The sequence below is a fragment of the Asterias rubens genome, chromosome 12, assembly GCF_902459465.1.
Source record: "Asterias rubens chromosome 12, eAstRub1.3, whole genome shotgun sequence".
Classification (NCBI taxonomy): domain Eukaryota; kingdom Metazoa; phylum Echinodermata; class Asteroidea; order Forcipulatida; family Asteriidae; genus Asterias; species Asterias rubens.
This window is the reverse complement of record NC_047073.1, coordinates 1,858,618-1,881,558: the sequence shown is the minus strand read 5'-3', so window position 1 is coordinate 1,881,558 and position 22,941 is coordinate 1,858,618. Positions and strand designations below refer to the sequence as shown.

General features: G+C 37.2%; 2 protein-coding genes across 2 annotated transcripts; one reads left to right on the top strand and one right to left on the bottom strand.

The window, feature by feature from the left end:
* Positions 1 to 4,180: 4,180 nt before the first annotated feature.
* Positions 4,181 to 16,564, bottom strand: LOC117297373 (zinc transporter 7-like). The gene is made up of 11 exons (XM_033780365.1): positions 16,483 to 16,564; positions 15,429 to 15,530; positions 12,815 to 12,928; positions 11,109 to 11,196; positions 10,072 to 10,192; positions 8,749 to 8,823; positions 8,035 to 8,103; positions 7,721 to 7,856; positions 7,054 to 7,144; positions 5,123 to 5,272; positions 4,181 to 4,416 (listed from the first exon to the last, which is right to left on the bottom strand). Exons 1-11 carry the CDS (start codon positions 16,557 to 16,559, stop codon positions 4,369 to 4,371), a joined length of 1,071 nt encoding a protein of 356 aa, XP_033636256.1. The 5' UTR covers positions 16,560 to 16,564; the 3' UTR covers positions 4,181 to 4,368.
* On the top strand, positions 16,526 to 19,607 carry LOC117297374 (tax1-binding protein 3-like). The gene is made up of 5 exons (XM_033780366.1): positions 16,526 to 16,653; positions 17,060 to 17,108; positions 18,057 to 18,161; positions 18,640 to 18,717; positions 18,969 to 19,607. Exons 1-5 carry the CDS (start codon positions 16,550 to 16,552, stop codon positions 19,074 to 19,076), a joined length of 444 nt encoding a protein of 147 aa, XP_033636257.1. The 5' UTR covers positions 16,526 to 16,549; the 3' UTR covers positions 19,077 to 19,607.
* Positions 19,608 to 22,941: the final 3,334 nt, after the last annotated feature.

Genomic DNA, 22,941 nt, shown 5'->3' with positions numbered 1-22,941 from the left:
TTAATTTCAAAGTGCTTAAAAGGTGTCGAAGGCACTTGACAATTTTGATAATTGTCAAACACCAGTATTCCCAGCATAGATGCATAAAACAACAAATCTTTGAGCAATTTCACCAAATTGGTCAACGAATTTGCAAGGGAATAATGACAGAAAAAACACCCTTGTTGCACAAACTTTTATGTTTTTTTCCAGATGAATAAAAAGGGCTTCAGGCCAGGTAGTCTTAAATATATTTTAATGAGAAATTACCTCTTTCTCAAAAACTGTTTTACTTCAGAGGGAGCCAGTTCTCACACTGTGTTTTACTATCATCTCTTCGTTGCTCAATACCAAGTAAGGTTTTATGCAAACAATTATTTGAGTGAATACCAATAGTGGACAGTGCCTTCAAGGCACATAACACTATTGGTAATTACTCAAAATAATTGCTAGCACACAAACTTACATGTATTTGGTATCAAGCAATGGCTGCTGATAGTATAAAACATTGTGAGAAACGGCTCCCTCTTAAGTGATGTCGGTTTTTTTCTTTCATTATTCTCTTGCAACTTCCATGACCAATTGAGTACAAAAATTCACAGAGTTGTTATTTTATGTTTAATTATGATGGGATATACATGTACCACGTAAGAATACTGGTCTTTGACTATTACCAAAGGTGTCCAGTGTCTTTAAAATAATACACCAACAATAGCGCTTTATACAGCAAGGTGGTTATAGATTCAAATCTACTTCCTGCCTCAGCAGTGAATCATGAATAATTCCAAGCTTTGAATAACAACTTCCATATTGGGGATCGGATGGTCAACATCCTGCTGTAATATGGTTATGTCATTTGTGTCAGCAAGTCACCAATGATTTGACATTTCCCTTTTGTTGTCAACATGGTCAACTACAAAAACAATTGAGAGAAAAAAAGAATGAATTTTTTTTTTTTAATTTAATTTCTTACTCGGCAAACTGAATTAATACAGCGCTTCTCACACATTGATGCTTGGATGGGTAAAAGCACAAATACAAATTTTAAGACCAAAAAACATTTTATACCTTACAGGGAAACATTGCCTTGGATCGGGCGAGTTTGTCTATGAACAGGATGAAAAGTGTTTAAACAGTTAGTTATAAAATGCATTTGGTTTAGAAAGATGTTTTAAAAGTAGAATATAATGATCCACACAAAATATGTCTCGAAATTGCATGGTTTTCATTATACGTCGTCAAACTAACACGGCACTCCAATTTGTTGAGTCAAATTAACGAAATGGTCGACTGTTAGATCACAAAGTTAGGAAAAACCATGCATCTTCAAGGCATATTTGTGTGGATCATTACATGTATATTCTACTTTTTAAACATCTTTCTAACCATATGCATTTCTGAACAAACAGTTTCAAATGCTTTTTTAACTTGCCTGATCCAACATTCCTAGGCAACGTATCCCTTTAATTGACCTTGGAAACCATAAGTTCTCATGTGGCAGTGTAATTTTAAGCAAAGCATTTATTAGTTATTTCAAAATTAAAGATTAATTTCAGCTTTTGTTGTTTCTTTTTGAAATGGCTTTCAATCCATTTATAATCGTTACAGAGGCCGATTTCACAGAGCAATAAAATTCATCGCAAGACAAATAATGAGTATTACCAGAGTGATGTTTTATTGTGGCATCACACTTTACTTAGCAACTACGATTGATTTGCAGTTAAGATCAATCTTAGCTCTTTGTGAAATCAGCCCATGATGCATCGCCCCATTTTTGGCCAAATTTATGGTCAGATGGGATTGTATGGAATTTACAAAATAGATGCAATTGTTTCCTGGTGTGGCAACAAAGCAACTTGAATGAACATAATGTTGCATGCTACAGGTTAAAGACAGTGGACACTATTGGTAATTGTCAAAGACCAGTCTTCTCACTTGGTGTATCTCAACAAATTGTCACACGAAGTTGTGGGCTTTCATATGATTGATTTTGAGACCTCAAATTCTAAACTTGAGGTCTCAAAATCAAATTCGTGGAAAATTACTTCTTTCTCGAAAACTACGTCACTTCAGAGGGAGCTGTTTCTCATGTTTTATACTATCAACCTCTCCCCATTACTCGTTACCAAGTATGGTTTTATGCTACTAATTATTCTGAGTAATTACCAATAGTGTCCACTGCCTTTAACAGACTATATCTTTGAATTTCAAACAGGGCCAAACTTCTTAAAGCCCGAAATTCAAAAAATCCTGGCAAATCCCAACTCATGTAATTTTTTGATGTAAACATTTGATAAACCACTTTCAAAGTTGTTTGGCAAAATATTGGGCGATGCAACTTGAAGTAATTTTTAACATCAGAAAATGTTTTTTTGACTAAGCTGCATTATGGCTGTACAATAATAAGTAGATATACTTCGCCATGAACTTTACAAAACAAATTAAGAACAGACAAACAAACAAACAAACCCAAATACCATGGGTTTGCCAGCTTCATGCGTTTAAAAATGACAGCCACATTGTAACAAGAGAGTTATGAATTAAATCGACTAAAACTAAATCATGTTTGGGATCGGGAGTTGAAAAATGTTACTTTAAAATGTAGGTAAAATATAAATTTCAAGGAAAAATAAATATAGTGGTCGTTTCTCTGCCAAGTAAACTTTGTTAGAGAACATTTTGTTGTTTTAAAAAGCTACTTTATTGAGGTTTATAAGCTCCCAGAACCATTTCAGATGAGAAAGCATGAAAAATAATATTGTTTTTGTTTTCGTTTTTATAGGAACAGAAAATAATTCTTTACTTGTAACATCCACGCCCAGACCAAACACTTTCTGCCCAAAACTCGAAACTAGGTTGCCCCTTATGATAGCAGTTTTTGCCACTGTTGCCAAAGCAGTAGCTACTTTTGGTTTCAGCAAGTCATGGCGTGTCATGGCCGAGCGGTTAAGAGCACCGGATTCAAGCTCTGGTGTTTGATCAGCAGTGTGGGTTCGAATCCCGGTCGTGACACTTCCTACGTAAAATTGGGGAGGTAGTGCTTTCTGCTCTACCAGCCAGACTTCGGACTGACGATACCCAAGCCTACATTCGTATGGACTGTAAAAGGGGTAACCCTGTTTCAGCCCTAGGAGTAGGTGGCAGCGGCCTCTGGAAAAAAATAATTGTAGCTCACACCTTGAAGTGGCCTTCAGGCCTTGTGTGTCTGGCGATTTACTAAAATAAAATAAAAAGCAAACCTATGATTGCAGTTTTTGCAACCAATCCCAAAGCAGCCCCTAGTTGTGGTTCCAGCAAACTTATGATGACAGGTTTTGCCATTGGTACTAAAGCTGAAGCTACATGTAACGTTTTACAATTATTCTACTAAATCAGACATGAGTTGTGCTACATGTCACACTTTCTCTGGAAGGACAGGGTCTATAAATAATGCATGCACTTTGTGACATGAAAATAATGGTGCATACCGTTTATATACAAGACAACAACATGATATTAACACATGAAATTCTAACATTTCCAGCACTTTGTCCGAAACAGCCGCGGGTTTGAGGGAAGTGAAGAGTTGTTTCTTGTTTGAACAACTGTTGGTCTGGTCATTTAACTATGCATACTCAGTCGTAATATGTTTGATGATGACAACAGAACTTGGAGAAGGGGAATAATAATGTTACCAAGGTATATCAAAACAATTGTTGCATGCTATGATGGGGATCAATGCGTTCGCCTCGGGGGCCACTTGCCCCCCTTGGGTGTACAAAACACCATGGATCCTGTCACAGCGTGCAACAGCTGTATACTGTGGAATGACTTTGTCAATCTAGTACCCTCCTAAGCGTATCGCATTCTACCACTTGCCCTCAACACACAGTAGTTCATTACGTAACACGTTCTTAAGGACGAGAGGGCATCTTAGGACAGCACTTTGGCATCTTAAAGGGTTTTGATACCTTTTGTAGATCAAGTTTTTTGACATGATATAAGTCCCTACCCACTGTGAATGAAGATGTATGTTATATAATTTACCTGTAGAAGTTTCAGCTTTATGAGTCATCAAGATTTTGAAGAAAAAAAAAAGTGGAGATCACAGAGCCATGTTTTAAAAACCGTCTCATAATAAGACAATTATTTTTATAATTTGTCTTACTCATTTCTCAAAACTACAGCACCACAGCAGGTAATATTATAAGGGAAGCTTTCTACCATCATAAACCATGTAAGTTTAATGGAAATCTGTGGGTGTTGTGTTGTGTTTTGTACAAAAAGTACCAAAACCCTTAAACATACAGTAGTTCATTCTGATCCACCTTCTTAAGGATGAGATGACATCTTAAGACAGCACCTTGTCATCTTAAAGCCACTGCCAGAGCATGACACGATGATGGATGTTTATATAGCTGCTTGATCAACCTGTACGTAGAGCTGCCTGACGCTAACCTGTAGTCAAATAAAAACAATGAGTAAGAATTGAAGCTCTGCGAAGTGTGGGATGTGAGCAATAAGCTACATTTTGAGAGATGACAATGTAATAACCTCTTCATGGCAATAAGTTATGGTTCCAAGTCCACAGCGGACTGTGGAATTTATGTAATTCAAATAACAAAATAAAATAAACTTAAATGTATTTGTTTGAAAAGATTACGGCAAGCCTGATACTTCACAGAGTCATCAAAGGCGATTGCCTTCGTGTCCCCTGGTAATTGCCTTGGTGCCATTGAAATGTTCCACTACAAATTTGCAATTTCATCATAGGGTGCCCTTTACCAAGACAAAAATGCCTTGGTGCCGTTGCCCTTTCAAAAATGCAGCATACAGCCCTGTTACGGTAACACAAAAAATATAAGAAACCAGAGATACATGAAAGCTGTAGCATCATAGGGCAATACTAGTGTGACTGTTTACAATATTACAACATTAAACAAATTAAAGACTAATTTGATCTAAAATTCTGGATCAGCCAAATCATTAAAATATAGAACTCTAATAAAACTTAGGTTGATAAAATAGAAAGAAGGACTACATACAACTTTTTTTAAATCTTGTTGCTTTTACTTTCAAAAGTCAATCTCTACATACGGATTTAAGAATGGTGAGAATATTTTATCATAAAGTCTTTTTAAAATGGCTGCAACAAATGGCTTACCTGGGTAAAGATATTATGCGTTTGACTCGTTATGTATTTAACATCTGCGTTTGGTGACACCTCCAACTTCAGGGTACCGACGTAAACATCAGTGCACAGAGTCCAAAAGTGTGGTTCATGAATACTATACACACCTTCCAGGGCTGTGACCTGAAGACAATAACAATAATAATTATCATATTCATAATAATTATAATAATAATAATAATAATGTAAATTTCCGATTAAATCGATGCAGTTCCCAATGCTAAAATACAGGATTCAAAACTACCTACAGACCAATCCGAAAAAACAAAATTGGTAGCGCCCTCCATTGAAAAATTAACAACTGCGGTATCCTTTTGTGCATAAATTCTGCACTGAAGACACCGCAGCAAATGGCGCGCGGTGCTCAACAATTGCGTGCCCCGTGTGCGTCGGATTGGTCTATAGCTACCGGGCAATCTCAGTGGTCTAGTTGGTGAGATACTGCAAAGGTCATGGGTTTGAATTCCACCCGAGTTTAAACATGTCTGTGATTTTTTTTCCACAAATCTCGGGAAAGAACTGATTAAACAGTGCCTACACAAATCCATGTATATGGGTTAAAATCAAAATTAATTGTTAACCCCAGTGCAAATTTCCATCTATTAAATATAAGAAATATTGTAATAGGCCTAAAAATGGATTTATAGAGCGCCCTATGCAAACTTTAAAGCGCTTAACAGTAAATCAGTAAGAATAATATAAAATTTAAGTGAAATGGGCGAGTATACTTGAGGCAAAGAAGCATACATGTATCTGGTAATTTACACACCCCAATACCTAACAATACCAAGCAACAATCATTAATATCACTATTTATTGAAAATTAGAAGAGTAAATTATATCAGGTAAAATACAGCAATAATATAAAGTCATAATGAACTTAAGAAAAAGCAACAAAAACAACAACCAAAATTTATAATAGTAAAACAAATAAACATGATTCAAAACAGACCATTTATAAAAAATTATATAAATAAGTGAAAAACAAACATGAACATTCCATTCATGACTTGGATACAATTTATGACCGGTCCTGTCAAGTCAGTTTTACTACTATTATTTCTTTTCTTCACCATATAAAAAGAACAATACAAAATACAGAAAGAACAAACAATACAAAGGAACATCTGTGCCTCCGATGTGATTTGCTACATCAAAATAAATAAAATGTCTATAAATGACAAGAGTACAAAATACCAACAATAATGTATGCACAGAAAATACACAGAAATACAAGTTATAAACTGCCATATGATCAGCGGACCACTTTTAAAGGCACTGGACACGTTTGGTAATTGTTAAAGACCAGTATTCTCACATGGTGTATCCCAACATGTACAATTATAAAATAAAAAATCTGTTAAAATTTGTAACCGAAGTTGCAAGAATAATGAAAGAAAAAACACCCTTGTTGCACAAATTTGAATGCTTTTAGATGCCTTATAAAAGGCTTTAGGCCTGAGGTCATTTAAAGGCACTGGACACTACTGGTTATCAATCAAAATAATTGTTAGCACAAAAACTTACTTGGTAACGAGTAATGGGAATAGGTTGATAGTATAAAACATTGTGAGAAACGGCTCCCTCTGAAGTAATGTAGTTTTTTTAGAATGAAGTAATTTCAGTTTTATACTATCAACAGCTCTCCATTGCTCGTTACCAGGTAAGTTTTTATGCAAACAATTATTTTGAGTAATTATTACCACTAGTGTCCAGTGCCTTTATAAGGCTGTGTCTGAAATGGCAACTTCGGTTTGAGCTACGGCTAGATCAGCACAGCTGCCAGTGTTGAAAAATAGAAAGAAGTACGTGATCTAGCCGTAGTTGTAGCCAAAATCTCCATTTCGAACACGGCCTGACATGTACGCTTGCCGCAGAATGAACTTCCTGGAATAATCACTTACCCTGCTGTAACAACCCGGTAACGCCTTCTCAAGAGAATATGGCGTTCTCATCATCAGAATAAAAACGGAATCACGTAATAATGGCAAGACACTGAAATCAAAACAGAAATTAAAACAGCATCACTCTTGGGATGATACAAGTCGGACCTTTTGAATATAACAAACATTAAAACCTTTCTGTTATTGGTGATCTGGATAATAAATTTAATTGCATTATTATAATGAATTCTGGGGGAGGCGTCCCATCCCCCCAAAAAAAAAAAAATGCTAGTTATGACACTGTCTATTTCTATTTCTCTTTATTACTGGCAGCCAGGTGCCAGGCTTGGAATTTCATCTTTGAGAAGGCATGACAAGTTTGCATTTTTCAAAGTGGACTTCACTGAGAAATCTTAAAGTCTCTAGCTAAGGCTCCAGTAAGTGCTTGATCAGTAAGTTTGAAAATGTTCAATTTGGTGCAGGACCTCAAACCTAGGAACACAGTGCTTACGCAAGAACCCATGCCCAAGCTAAGCTGGCCTGTTGAAACCTTTTAAAGGATACAGACAAGAGGACAAGACCAGGGCAACAGAGACCAGGGCAACAGAGCAACAGAGGCCATGGCCTCCGTGTTTTGTGCGAACTTCTCATTAAATAGAAAATAAAAAAGTGTATTAACAAGGCTTACCTGAGCATAATTAGTAGAGCAATGAACATAGAGCAGATTGGGTCAACAATCAACCATCCAAAGAAATGCATTAATACTGCAGAGACAATGACTCCTACACTGCCAAGTGTGTCTGCTAGAATGTGTAGAAACACGCCTAGAGAAACAGAACATCAATGATTCAAAAGTTAGATTCTGAAACAATCTAAGAAGGTTGTTGAAATAATAGTTAGAGGCATTTGGTAAGTGTCATAATGTCAGAAAGACACTCCTGGTGTCTAGAAAAAAAACATTCTCTATAAGATTTGACCAAGGCGTCGTCAATAAAAACCTACCATGCATGATTTCTGTTTGAGAACCTTGTGGTGTGTGCTGATGTTCATCATCATCCTTGTACTCTAAACCTGTAAGGAAAACAATCAAAATACAGCATTACACCACCCAACTCTTAGTAACATTTTCAAGACGACCAACCAGTTGAAACTACAGTGGCTTCTTATGTAGCGCATATCCGTCATTCAGTGACACTTAAGGCGCTTCAACATTCAGTATTTTCTTGCAAGGTATGTGGGGCTACATTTGAAGTATGAGACCTTCTCATTTTACGTAGCACCATGTAATGGTTTACAGGGTGATGTGGCACAATGAAATCCTGCCAATCAAACGAGGTACACCAGAAGTGCACTGGGTTCTTTTACGTGCATTACACAACACAAGGGACCAATGGCTTTATCCCCCATCCGAAGGACGAAGCAATCATTGTTAAGTGTCTTGCTACAGGACACACGTGTCACTACTGGTACTCGAACCCACACTCTGCTGATCAAAAACACCGGAGCTCAAGTCGGGTGATCTTAACCACTAGCCACGATACGCCACAACATCACACACATCAACAGACCCCAATTTTTCAAACACGCACATTGCCTGGTCTATTGACCCAATTCACCTGACGTCATCATCAGAACAATCTTCAGGGAAGTGCGCATTTTATGCAGCGCGGCATTTAAGAACTAAGATATAAGATATAAGAACTCTGTCACACTTACCGAGACCGTGCGAATGGCCGTGCCCATGACTATGACCATGTCCAGCACTACCATTAGATGAACCATGGTCATGACCTGAAGGGAAATACAATTAGAAAATAATTATAAGAAGAAGAATAAAAACTTATAAGAGCCTCACATCCATCAAAGTGCTCATGGCACTATATACAAACATTAACAAAGTACAAAATTAAAACGTAAGCCGAAGCTATGAAGTCCAGAAGATGACCAACAAATAAATCACAAATTACAACAATCCAAATGATGTCAAATTCAGGAACTTAAAGGAACACGTTGCCTTGGATCAGTCGAGTTGGTCTTTGAAAAGCGTTTGTAACCGTTTGTTATAAAATGCATAAATGGTTAGAAAGATGTTTTAAAAGCAGACTACAATAATCCACAAAAATTTGCCTCAAAATTGCATGGTTTTCCTTTTACTTTGCGAACTAACACGGACGGCCATTTATTTTATGGGAGTCAAAAACTTGACTCCCATAAATGGCCGACCGTGTTATTCGACGAGGTAAAAGGAAAACCGTGCAATCTCGAGTCATACTTGTGTGGATCATTGTATTCTACTTTTAAAATATCTTTCTAATCATAAGCATTTTATAACAAATGGCTACAAACTTACTCCGTCCGATCCAAGGCAACATGTTCCTTTAAAAGAGGAGCTCCAAGAACAATTCAGTTTTGTGGTGCACAATAGTTACTAAAAAAAACAAATGTCAGCATACAAATTTACGCTGTAAAGAGCAATGGGGAGCTGTTAATAGTATAAACCATTTTGAGAAACGGCTCCCTCTGAAGTAACGTAGTTTTTTAGAAAAGTTTTAACTCAAATAATATGAGCGGTTCCAGAAACCCCAAAACAATGTCTACAAGATGAGTTGTTAAACGCAGTGGACACTATCGGTAATTACTCAAAGTAATTATTGGCATAAAACCTTTCTTGGTGACGAGTAATGGGGAGAGGTTGATAGTATAAACATTGTGAGAAATGGCGGTCTCTGAAGTGCCATAGTTTTTGAGAAAGAAGTAATTTTTTCCCACGAATTTGATTTTGAGATCTCAGATTTAGAATTTGAAATCATCCATGTAAACGCATACAACTTCGTGTGACAAGGGTATTATTTCTTTTATGATTATCTCGCAACTTCAACGACCAATTGAGCTCAAATTTTCACAGGTTTGTTATTTACTGCATATGTTGAGATATAGCAAGTGAGAAGACTGGTCTTTGACAATTACCAATAGTGTCCAATGTCTGTCAAATCAACATAGTGATTTGTATTGCGAGTAAATTTGCAATGTCTAACTTACCTCCATGGGAATGTCCATGACCATGTTGGAAGGCAAATATACCGACTAAATTAACAAATAATCCCAGAACGGAAACGACAAACAATCGTTCGTGTCTCACTTCAGGAGGCTCCAAGGCTCTCTGTCAAAAGAAATCAGAAGAAATAAATTTGTACATAAAGATAAAGAATAACAGTTCTAGCTGCAACCTTAATACAAAAACGTTTGGATTAAATACAATTGAATACAAAAGAAATTGCTTAAAAACTTATATAAGTTCATTACAAGAACATTTTTTTTTAAATGAAAAAATAAAAACCTGTCAGGACAAAAAGCAACAGCAACAGGAAGATATGTACAAAACAACGGAAAAACGTCTGGGAAAAAAGTGAAAAAGCACAATGGGCACGGAATGTACAATTCATTGTATGTGTAGGTAAAATGATCTCTCAATATAGCAACAAGAAAAAAAAACAGACTAAACAGCAGAATAAGAATTGAGTCTTTAAAATCGATAAAATGATTTGAAATACATGAAGTAATAAATGGCGAGTTAAAGAAAATATCAGCAATGACAAATATTACTTAAAAACATATACAGTGTAGAATACTTTAAAAACATTGGTAATAAAAAACATAATATAAAATCATGGTATACTTGGTACACTTTCTCAAGTTTTGCCAAAAAATCCAAAGGCAAATCACTTGGGTGGGATTTGAACCCACGACCTTTTTCAATCTAGAGCAGGGATATATTATCTTACCAACTTGACCCCTGAAATAGCCCGGTAGCTAGAGACAGTTTTAATCTTTTTTCTTTTTACAGAACTTGGGAAAGTATTGAGTAAACAGTTCTTTACGCACATCTGTGTATTTATAATAAGCTAAATTATAGTACACTGATTTCATTTGTTCATTATAAAAGTAAATATGATTTAATAATGTATTTGGCATAATAAGATAAAGCGATAAACTTTAGTGTTAACTGTTTATGCATACATGTCGGTGGGTAAAACATTAGTAATAAATATAAATTAATATAAATAAAAACTTCTCACCTCAACTGCCTCGGAGAATATAAAGAATGCGATGAAGAGTAAAAATAAAGCGTTGATGAAACCTGCCAGGATCTCCGCCCTCACATAGCTGTCGATAAAAAACAAAATCTCATCAATAATGATCCAAATCTGCACAAATCAGTTTTGTTTGAAAAAGGTACGGTCACAGTCAGAGGCCTGGAAATTTCATCTTGAAAAGGGCAAGTCCATTTTCATTTTGCAACGGCACTTCCATTGGAAAATCTGAAAGGGACGCGCTGCCTCGGGTCAGTCTAATTGGTCCATGTAAAGCGTTTGAAACCGTCTGGTTATGAAATCCATACGGTTAGTGGGTTTGTATCCCACCCGAGTAATATGCTTGTGATATTTTTCACAGGACTCGGGAAAGTACTGAGTATACAGTGCCAACACACATCGGTGCTTGGGTCAAACCAAAATTAATATTCTTTATCCCCGATGTAAATTTAACATCTTAATCGTTGCGGTACCCGCTGCCAAAACATAGGATTCTAACTGCCTCTAGCTACCGGGCAACCTCGGTAGTCTAGTTGGTAAGACACTGCTCTAGAATTGCAAGGGTCGTGGGTTCGAATCCCACCCGAGTAACATGCCTGTGATATTTGTTCACAGGACTCAGGAAAGTACTGAGTGTACAGTGCTTACACACATCGGTGTATGGGTAAAAACCAAAACTAGTACTTAATTAGTGAGAAGCACTGCACAGCTGTTGGTAGTATAAGCTCATTGGAGAAATTACTCCCTTAGAAGTTGTAGGCCCTAGATGTTTTGGAAATTTGTTCATGAAATGTGAAATTGCACTAGTACTGGTTGGCAAAGCGAAAAAAAAAAGGGAATTTTGGTATGGAGCTGATGGTCGCCTGACGCATACGCATTTGTGATTCTGCCTAGTGTGCAACACTATGGCATTTGCAAACTAGTAGTGTCTGTACGCATGTGTTTTAAATGTAACTAGCAAAATTCATGGGAAGCACTAACCCATGCGACACCATAACTCACGATAAACCTTGGCTACCCAATGTTTGAGCTTAATATGTGTACACACTGTAAGAGGAAAAATAATGAGCACTAATGCATTTAAACAAACAAAGACAATTTTGGCAGCATGTGTGCATGATCTTGATGGAGCTCTATTGTTGCATCATACATTTGCATAATGTGAAAAACAGCTGTCCGATTGACATGGGCCTTGCAAGCTTGTAAGCTGTGTCGAAACTGATAAATGAGGCTCGTCATCAGGGGCCAATTTCAAAGAGCTGCTTAAGCAAAAAATTTGCTTAAGCACGAAAATAGCTTGCTTATTTTACACATGTTACTGGCCAAAATTTCATGCCATATACATTGCTTGTGACTGGTACTTAGCTGATGTTTACTTAGCATAACAATTGAGTGGAGTTTTGGCCGGTAAATTCATTTTACTAGGCAAGGATTTTTTTGCTTAAGCAAAATTTTGTGCTTAAGCAGCTCTATAAAATTGGGCCCTGGGCCTTATTTCATAATTAAACCCTGTACAATGCCACCCACCAACACCTCAGAAGTACATTCGCCTAATACTTCCAATGTTTGCCAACGGTGGCGGTGCACATCTCGTTCCACTCAAAATTGTTGCAAACGAGCCCAACATTTGCGCAAGTGAAACGCAGCCCTGTACTAGGCCACTACAAAGAGAAAGAAAGTGTTTTTTTTACCCATATGAAAACTGTGGTGTTGCCCTCCACTTTGATATGACGGTAGCAGTGAGACCGGCTAGTAGTGCTGTGCAATCGAAGAACATGTGGAAGGAGTCCGAAATCAGACCAAGGCTGAAAAATAAATAGCAAAGCATGTTATTTTGGGTGGCCCACAGTTAATCATGTTTTTATTTTTCAAAATTTTTGAACTGCTCACTTCGATTTTGGTGGGCGGTGATATGCGGGCCTGCCCAGAACTCACAATTTTTCTCCATTACTCTGAGCAAATTACCCTGTGCTGCCCAGAACAGATTTCCTGTAGAATAAATCTAACTATTGTTCACTGTGCATTGATCCGAGCATGAAGGCTTATTCTACAGATGATCTGAGACACAGCTAATGATAAGGAGCATCACGTTCATTAGTGTCCCAGAGATAAACCACAGTCAGAATGCCCTACAACTTTATTGCGTGGCCCCATGGCATAAACATTTTGGAAACCTGGCATAATGCCTTAAGCTTGCAATTCAGCAATGATGGCACCAAAAACATTGATAATTTTGTTAATCCGCTCGCCCTTGGTGGACTTTGATTTGAAAACATTTGATAAAAGCCCACCACTAAAGTTGGTCTAGCTACAACCCTACTTAAGGCCATGTCAAAAACAGCAATTTTGTTCAAGCAACTTAGAGGCAACCGACTGCAATGTATGCGATAAGGTAATATTCGGCAGCACAAATGACAATCTTCCAGCTATGAACAGTGTTGAAGCCAGGGTGGGTGGTGCCTGGTGTGCGGTGCCGGGAGAGCCTGCCAAGAACTATCAAATTTCGCACAGCACTCTGAGCAAAATACACTGTGCCCCAGATTGCACTTCAGCATGAATAATTTTCTTTAAAGGCAGTGGACACTATTGGTAATTACTCAAAATAATTATTAGCATAAAACCTTTCTTGGTGACAAGTAATGGCGAGAGGTTGGTGGTATAAAACATTGTGAGAAACAGCTCCCTCTGAAGTGCCATAGTTTTGGAGAAAGAAGTAATTTTCCACGAATTTGATTTCGAGACCTCAAGTTTAGAACTTGAGGTCTCGAAATCAACCATCTAAATGCACACAACTTCGTCTGACAAGGGTGTTTTCTTCTTTCATTATTATCTCACAACTTTGATGACCGATTGAGCTCAAATTTTCAAAGGTGTTTTATTTTATGCATATGTTGAGATACACCAATTGTGAAGGCTAGTCTTTGACAATTACCAACAGTGTCAACTGCCTTTAACTGCTCTTCCTTGGTGGACTAATTTAGATTTGGATCCCACCACTAAAGTTGGTCTTGCTACAACACTGGCTATGACCATACCCTAGAAAATAGTTAGAAAACTGAAATGCAATCAAATTTTCTATCACAGATTGCCTTTTTAATCATCTCAAGTGACAAGACCTTTTCGTCTCCACATCATCAATTCAATCAGAAGGAATTGTAGATAATTTCTACTTTGATTTTTTTTTCTTCCAATTATTGATGGCTGACAGACCATCAAACATCTGTTCTGTTTGAGCGCACACATTATTAATAAGTGTAGCATACATGTAGGGTAGAGTCAAATACATAACTAACACTAGTAACAGTCCCAAATCCTAGCCTTCCAATTGCCAAAGGTAAAACATTCAGAAGGACTTGGGTGCCCAAGTTGGCCAGTTCGACATTCTGTTCCCAAATAAGAAAAACTAAGCAGTAAACTTGCAAAAAAAAACTTGCATAAAACTCATTTGGGAGAAGTGTTGGACCTCTACGAAGACCTGGGCCCAATTTCATGGGCAGCTATATAATAAAAGCACAACAGATGCTAAGCACAATGCTTACCAGAATAGGGTTACCAGCCAAACTAAGTCGCACAGACCATTTGTGACTGGTATCCTGCTCATTTCTGCTCAGCACAAAACTATTAAGGAATTTTTCTGCTTAAGCAGCACTATGAAATTGGGCCATGTTGTTGTCTCATTGTTTGGAACACTATACTCGTCTCAAGCCTGATACTTCACGGAGGCAACAAAAGGCAATTGTCCCCCAGCCCGCTGGTTATTGTCTTGGTGCCCTTGAAATGCTCCCAGTAGGAAGTTACAATTTCCTCATAGGGTACACTTTACCAAGGAGAAAATGCCTTGGTGCTTACAGGCCTGTCATATTCAGGAGAAGGGTACAAATGTAAACTGTTAGAGATGATGAGACCACACCAGCACTTCACCCAAAAGAACTGGATCAGTCTTGACATTTCAAATAGTATACATGTAGTCTGCTCGTCTTCAGGACTAGAGTACGTATGCTGTTTGAAACTTTAAAACCAAAGTAGCTTTTCTTAGAGCCAACACTCCTCTCAAAAAGAATTTCATACACAGATTGTACCCGAAAGTTTATTCATGATTTACTCGTGTTCAGGCCTGATACTTCACGGATGCCCCCTGGTCATTGCCTTGGTGCCCTTGAAATTTACAATTTCTTCATAGGGTCCCCTTTACCAAAGAAAACTGTTTTGGTGCCCTTGCACTTTAAAACACAAATCATACAGGCCCGATTGTTAGTTTTCTTTTTAAAATCCACACCATGCAAAGCTTCAAACATCTGTACCCACCTGTTGGTCCATACTCCGTATGATAACTCCACAAAAGCGAAGGACAGATTCAAGACAAGAAACATGAAGAGATTTCTGGATGTGGCGTCAGAGAAGATAGCCCTGGAGATACAATGAGAAAGTTACGAAATAAGCATCAATGATACTTATCCTATAAAAACAGGCTAATATTTACGTGTTAACTTTTAACACGACTGAGCATTTTTAGGCTGACTTAGATTTAAATTTTAAATAGCTGTTTTTATAGACTATAATTCATTTCAGAATTCATTATAGAATTCATTTTAGAAAAGTTGTTTAAAAGCCCTGCCCTTTCTTAGATTTTTTTTTTGGGGGGGGGTAAGTGACTCTTAATTTTTCATCTAAACAACAATTCCTGCTTATTGTCATAACACATCTAAGTATTAAAAGATTATTGTTTTTGCCAGATAATGATGTCCCTAATTCAAAGTCAACCATTGATAAAAAAAACTTTGTCTTCATCCGAAAGTGTATATTTGTTACACTAAAGTCAGAGTTAAAATGAAACTTAAAATTTGGCTAAGCTACATTTGCTAATTATACTTATACTTATATACTTTATAATCTTGTTAAATGTTAAGCCATTTTTATTTTTACAACCACACTATCTAGGGTCAACACCACAGCTCAACCCCCCCCCCCGAGACAACAATGATTTATTGTGTAGTCATCCTGAAAGGAATCGGTGGTTAGCCTGAATGGATTCAAACCAATAACACAACCTTGACTTTGCAAGTCCTGCAGTCTAACTCTAACCAGAGTTCCATCTTGAATTTGAGTTGAAGCTAAAAATTAAAAAGCATTTCAGCTAGATTGAAAAACTGGGAACAGCCAGATCCTGTCAAAATTGTTCAATCACATAAATAAGTATCTAATTATTATTCTGAGAACTGTCCGCATCCTGCAAGTGCAACCACTTTTTCACTTACTTTTACAAAAACAGGAATATCATTTGTTTTGATTAATTTAAATACTAAACATGCTAAAAATAAAAATCATGATTGATAAAAAAAATGAAAACAATTTTTTTTACCTCCACCAACTTGAAATCTTCCCTTTAATAGAGAATTCCGACCGACACACATCGTCATTGTGCTTCAATGGTAACATCTGTTCAGATAGAGGGCAAAATACAGCAAAAACCAGAAGGCAGCTGTGATGATTTTGTGACTTGTGCCGTGACTTCTTCCGGTAACTTTCTTCAGTAAATTTGCTTTTTATTTTGCTTTCGTGTATTTTAACTGGTAACATATTTCTACGTGGCATTTAAGGTAAGAAACACATGGGACCAGCTGATGTGCCATATGGCGACAAAATTGGTGTTGTACCTAACCTGCATACGATGTTATTTGAGGTTGAATAAATTCACGTGAAAACCAGACTAAACATTGCTTTCTTTTTGCAGTTTTTTTACCAACACTAACAGACTTTGTAATGTAGCAACAAACTCAAAGAATTCCATTCCTTATAATAATTTATTATTGTGTTTTGTTTCCTACCGATAAAATTCCACTCCTAAAAGATGACTCGTTATAATTCCATATGTGAGTTTTTCTCGTATGTGCAAAATGTTTATGGTTTTACTTTTTTCCTCTCTGGAAATTCAACAGCCACACAATTACCAACATGGCGTCCATGGGCGGTGGTGGAATACCGTGTGTAAGTGTTGTTTTTATGACGTTTGAAAGATATTGTCAGAATTTTAAAGATGATCACCCGATAAAACCATTCCAGGTCTATGGCTGTAGCAAATTTTTTGTTTTTCTACCCCAAATGAGTGTCTAAAGATGAAGATTTGCTGTTCGTTTCTACCGCCCAGAACTTTTTTGATGCGCCCAAGATTAAATCAATCAACTGTAGAGGGCGCTGTTTATTATTTATCTTTTAATTTTCTGATGAACGAGTATTCAGAAAGTTTAATATTTTGGTTTTGTATCAACAACAAACCAAACTGTATGTTACAACTTGTCATTCAAATGTAAACAAACATGACAAACCACTCAAGGTTATTATTGACTTCATTATTTACTTGTTTAACCACAACACCCCCTTTATTAATATATTATTATTGTTGTGACAACTGACATTGCCAATGTGATTTAGATTTATTTGGTGAGTCAAGTTGAAATTTAAATTAGTCTTTGGGAATAAATCAAAAGAAAAACTTGGAATGGGGATGTTTTTTGTACCTTTTTAGTCTATATTTTGTATATAGTGTTTCAATTGAGACTCGGGGGGAGGGGGGGATCAAGTGACAAAATTACTTGAACATTCTTTCACTTTTAGTTAAATCTTTCATACTTTTTTACTTGAATTTGTTTTCTATAAATATAGAATTACGCCAATAATATTGGCTCACTAATAGTATAGTGTGAGTAACTCAAATTGAACCTTGAACCTTGGCATTTGGACCATGAGGACGGCACTTGATTTTGAACATACTCCTAGAACTATGGAGTTCATTCTGCTACTGTCTAGAGACGATAGCAGAACGAACCTCGTAGTTCTAGGAGGAAACTTGGACAGTGACATCATGATGATGTCATCAGGTTTTGAATTACAAGATTTTTAAGTACTAATAATATTTTTGTCTCTTGACATTTTCAGATTGACATAACATTAAAGAAGATTCCCGGAGCTGGTCTTGGGCTAAGTATAGCCGGAGGAATCGATCAGGATAAATCCAAGAACCCTTTCGTACCAGGAGATGCGGTAAGAAAAATATTAATAATAACTACAAAGCGCATTTCACAACAACGTCTCGATGCACTTTACATTAGTGCCCTGGTCCTTAGGCCAATAACATTCCTTTGATCTTGCTCACCTCCCTGGGGAGTACAGAGCTGCTGTATGGCGCTAGTGGCCTTTTCATACACGCAACACATTATAAACCTCTACCCTCGCAGGTACCCATTTATATATCTGGGTGGAAGCATCTCGCTCAAGGACACAGGTGGGTCACGACCCGGATTTGAACCAACACTCTGATGACTTAACCACCAGTTGATGCCCTTAACCACTCAACCATGAAATTCAAACCCTCTTCTCAAGAAAGCGCAGGGCTGTCCTCATGCACCTAAGCTAACGTATTGAACTGATGCGCACGATTTGCGTGCAGATACAAGCACATTACGACTGATACGCCCCCAAGCGTAGATTACTCATTCCATTTGTTTTTTCCATTTTGCAGGGTATTTTTGTAAGTGTCGTGAAACCAGGCAGTCCTGCTGAACTCTCAGGATTAGCTATTGGAGACAAAATACTGGAGGTAAGTTTATGATAATATAAAACATAAATCCACTCGGGTGAGATTCAAACTCATGCCGTTTGCAATTCTAGAGCAGTGTCTTACCAAGTACAGACAACTGAGATTGCCGGTAGCTAGAGGCATTTTAAATCCTATATTTTAGCAGCCATAACTGCAACAATTACAGAGAGAAGATGTATTTTGGGGTTAGAGTGGTTTTCATTTTGCACGCAACGAGTTTTCTTATTTTGTGGATCTTTCCTGTTTGACAGGTGAATGGCCTAGACTTGACCATGTCCACTCACAGTCACGCTATCAAACTCCTCACAAAGGAGAAATACACCACACTCAAGATAAAGATTCATCGCAGAGGAATCTAGCAACAACTCAGAGAGGACCTGTTTACAAGTCAATTCTTCCGCTAACAAAGCAGGATTTATGTACAACTGGTAAGCATGAGTGTTGAGCTGGCAGCCTGCGACAAGAATTGTGTTCGCTCTTGAGAAATAGATTCAATTTATGGTAGGATTCTCTCAGATTTAGCAGCGGTTTTTTTATTGTGCTTGGGGGGAAAACTTATCAGTACTATTTATTTTTCCTGCCAAAATGAAAATGTTGGCGAAACAACAGACGTTTTGTTTCATTCCAAAGATTTCTCATGGCTTGCCTTATTTTGTTGAAGTGAATATTTATGCTTAGTAGCGGACTGTCACTTAGTGAGTGTAGAGAGCAGAAAAGGCGTGCAGAAAAGATTCCTAGATGAGTGTGCGTTCTGAAATAAATATGGTGTAACATTGTCATTAAATTAAGATAAATAATCCACAGGCTTGTACGCCTTGTTTTTGAAAGGGCAAGGGCACCAAGGCATTTTCTCCCTGGTAAAGGGCACTCTATGAAGAAATTGTAAATTTCTACTGGAACATTTCAAGGGCACCAAGGCAACGACCAGCAGGGGGCATGAGGCAGTCGCCTTCATTGCCTCTATGAAATATCAGGCTTGAATCCAACAATTGTCCTGAAACAAGAAAGGATTTTGATTAAGACTTTCAGATTATGACTGCCGCACTTATCTTCTAATTGGAACAATAGATGGATTGCGCATACCGTCATCTACTGCCATGTTTGATAATTAACAGTGGACAAAATGCACGCGTGTACGGGCTGCGCACAGCTCTCAGCCAATAGTAGCCTTTTACTCGTGCACGTTTCATCAAAGATGGTGGTCAATGACATTAAGAATCTTGTTTGAACTTTGAAAAAAAGTTAGCTTTCAGACTAAGATTAAAACATATATACTTCCCAACTCTGTGAAATACCGTTAACTTTGGCGCTATCGGCAAATTGCGATGCGAATTGCTTTTAGGATGTGCACAGTAAAACCTAACTTCTATGAATGAAGACTGCATATAGCAGTACACATATATGACTTTTTAGAAGATGAACTTTGGTTGTTGAAATAGATTGAAAATAGATAATGCTTTATTTAATTGAAAACAAATAATAATGTGGGATTGAGGATTATTTGGTAATGCAATACTGGTGGTGTGTTTAGCAGTACTTTTAGTCAGTTTTTTTTTTTAAAACAAATTGAGAAAAACCAAAGTTTTATGAATAATAATGAATTGTGAACTTGCTTTGTAGTTCAGAGGAGCACTCTAGTCATTTAAAATTATTCTTGAATATCAAGTAATAAACCAAAAGGGAAGCTGACTGCGTAAATTTGAAATGGGTTGCTTTCAACAAAACAAAATTTACTGGAACGGGACTTGAACCAACGACCTCTGGATTAATTCACCGGCATTGATAAGCTTCAGGTGTGATCCCAGTCTACACGACAGCTTAGTGTACGGCTTCTGGCTGGCATTTCTAATCAAACTTGACTGCTAGCTAGACCAGCATGCACCTTATTCCACACCTCATTCCACATAATTTGCAATAAGTCTATGTTATATTGAGGCAGCGCCATCAAGTGGTGGCCACTGACTAGCTATAGCCTCACGAGGCTTGTGAATAGACCGATCCAGTAGGCTCCGCCTACGACACACGTGTGAGCAAGAACACATGGGGCTTTCCAATGCCTTTCTGCACAACTCTGCCGCGCGCGCCAAGCATACGCACACACATGCCGGACCTTAGTGTCGGACCTTCGTTGCGTTGTGATTGGTCAATACGCAATGGGGCGAAGCTTAATGGATCTGTCTATTAAGCCCGAGAGTGGCCTCGAACCAACGTTAATATATTGACAGTTATGTGGTTCAAATATACACCGTTGATTTCATTTCGCAGTCAAGATGTATGTACAATTTACATACATCATCATATGTATGCTGTACCCAATGATATCACTGGTTCTGTAAAACCAATACCTGTCCTTATACTATAAGAACAGGGAACCAGTTTAATGACTAGCTTGCCCCTTTTTGGTCTTTTTATCGGCTCTGTTTTTATGCACAAATTGTTTATAATGTTTAGTTTAAAAACTATTAGCTATGCGAACCACTGTTTACTTAGTGCGTGTGCCCATTTTATTTTTTTGTAACGATAATACACAAACCGTTAGTTTTTGTATTTTTATAAAAATTATTGATTCTGATTGGTCCTTGAAGATGGGAAACAAGGGATAGCTCTTTGTGAAATCGGAGACAAGAATGCTGCTTACGCATTCCTGTTCTTAAAAGCACTGGACACCTTTGGTAATTGTCGAAGACCAGTCTTATCATTCTGTGTATCCCAACATATGCATAAAATATAACAATTCTGTGAAAATCTTTACTCAATTGGTCATCGAAGTTGCAAGAGAGTAATGAAAGAAAAACACTCTTGTTGCACAAATTTCTGTGCTTCAACAATACCAAATTAAAATACTCTTTTCAATTACTAGGGATAATAAAAGTACATGGAATTGACATTTAAATAAAATGTAGTGTCAGATCATGACAATATCATAACTGTAATACTTGTCAATATATTATCACAAAGGTGCTGTTTACGTAATGTTGTTCGTAAAGATTAATAAAGTTTATCGTTTGTATAATTTAATACTTTGTATTCATTGTTTAACAAACATCACAAGTGTGCAACAAAAATGGTAGATCGTTGAAAAAAACCTGCATCAGCGACCAGTCAAGAAAAACTCAAGTACGGTCATATGTCTGTACTTTATTTTTGCCTACCAAAATAACCGCGACCCAAATGGAATTTAAAATTTGCAATACCAATATTAAAACTTCCCTTCTTCCAAACCCAGGTTTCAAATTCAAACAAAATGCGACTCGTATAAAAAGTTGTATTTTGTAAATGCTTACTTCTAATTTTCAAATGAAGTTGTTTGGTTCTTACATGTAGTTGCATTTTGATTATGTTGGAAGATTATTTTGAGATATAACCAAGGAATATTTATGGTATCACCGATCATTTCAACTATTTTGTGTATTCTTTATTTAAGTTGTAGGTTAATTTTTGAAGCTTTATCTTTTAGTGTATTGCTTGTGTTTTATCCTACACTGATGTGTGTTATGCACTGTGTACCTAAAAGTATGTTACTTGGGTGGGACTCGAACCCACGACGTCATACCACTATACCACCGAGCTTGCCCGGTAGCTAGGGGCAGTTCCAATCCTATCAACAAGAAGCAGGGGTTGATTTCACAAAGAGTTAGGACTCATCTTATCTCGAGTTAGGACCAGTAACTCGTCCTAACATTACTCGTCCTTAACATAGGATTAATCTTAAGGTCTGCATGCTACAGTGCAGGCTTGGGACTCGTCTGAGGTCCATAGATTAATCCTAAGTTAGTGAGAGTTTTGTGAAATCGACGGCAGGTACCGCAACAATTCATTAGATGAAAACATCTTTGAAATATCTTAGTATTCAATACTGACTGACCTAGTGTGCATCTTTTTTTATTCATTTTTTTTTTTTTCTGTTTCATTTTCTTAATAGTGCCTTGCATACTTTAACTTGATTGTGAATGAAATATTATGATATAATCAATTAAACAATTTTAATAACCTAGTTCAAACTTATCTTGTATTGTTATTTCTTGGGATCATTTGTATTCTAGTAAGCAAAGAATCTGCACTTACGGAAGCAGGGAATTCTGCCTTTACGTCAAGCGTATTTCACAGCTATAGGCTTGTGCGCGTGCGTAGTTACTAGGCATTCTTCGCTTCGACAGCTGCGCAGAAATTTTGCACTTGCACGTAAGCAGAGAATGGTGATTGTAAGCGTGAAATTCGACGGTA

Coding starts and splice junctions, on each gene's coding strand:
- LOC117297374 (XM_033780366.1), top strand. CDS start 16,550: ATGGTAACATCTGTTCAGATAGAGGGCAAAATACAGCAAAAACCAGAA. Junction 18,162..18,639: donor CTTTCGTACCAGGAGATGCG/GTAAGAAAAATA, acceptor TCCATTTTGCAG/GGTATTTTTGTAAGTGTCGT. Junction 18,718..18,968: donor TTGGAGACAAAATACTGGAG/GTAAGTTTATGA, acceptor CCTGTTTGACAG/GTGAATGGCCTAGACTTGAC.
- LOC117297373 (XM_033780365.1), bottom strand. CDS start 16,559: ATGTTACCATTGAAGCACAATGACGATGTGTGTCGGTCGGAATTCTCT. Junction 11,197..12,814: donor ACACCACAGTTTTCATATGG/GTAAAAAAAACA, acceptor TTTTATCGACAG/CTATGTGAGGGCGGAGATCC. Junction 10,193..11,108: donor TATTCTCCGAGGCAGTTGAG/GTGAGAAGTTTT, acceptor TTCTTTTGACAG/AGAGCCTTGGAGCCTCCTGA.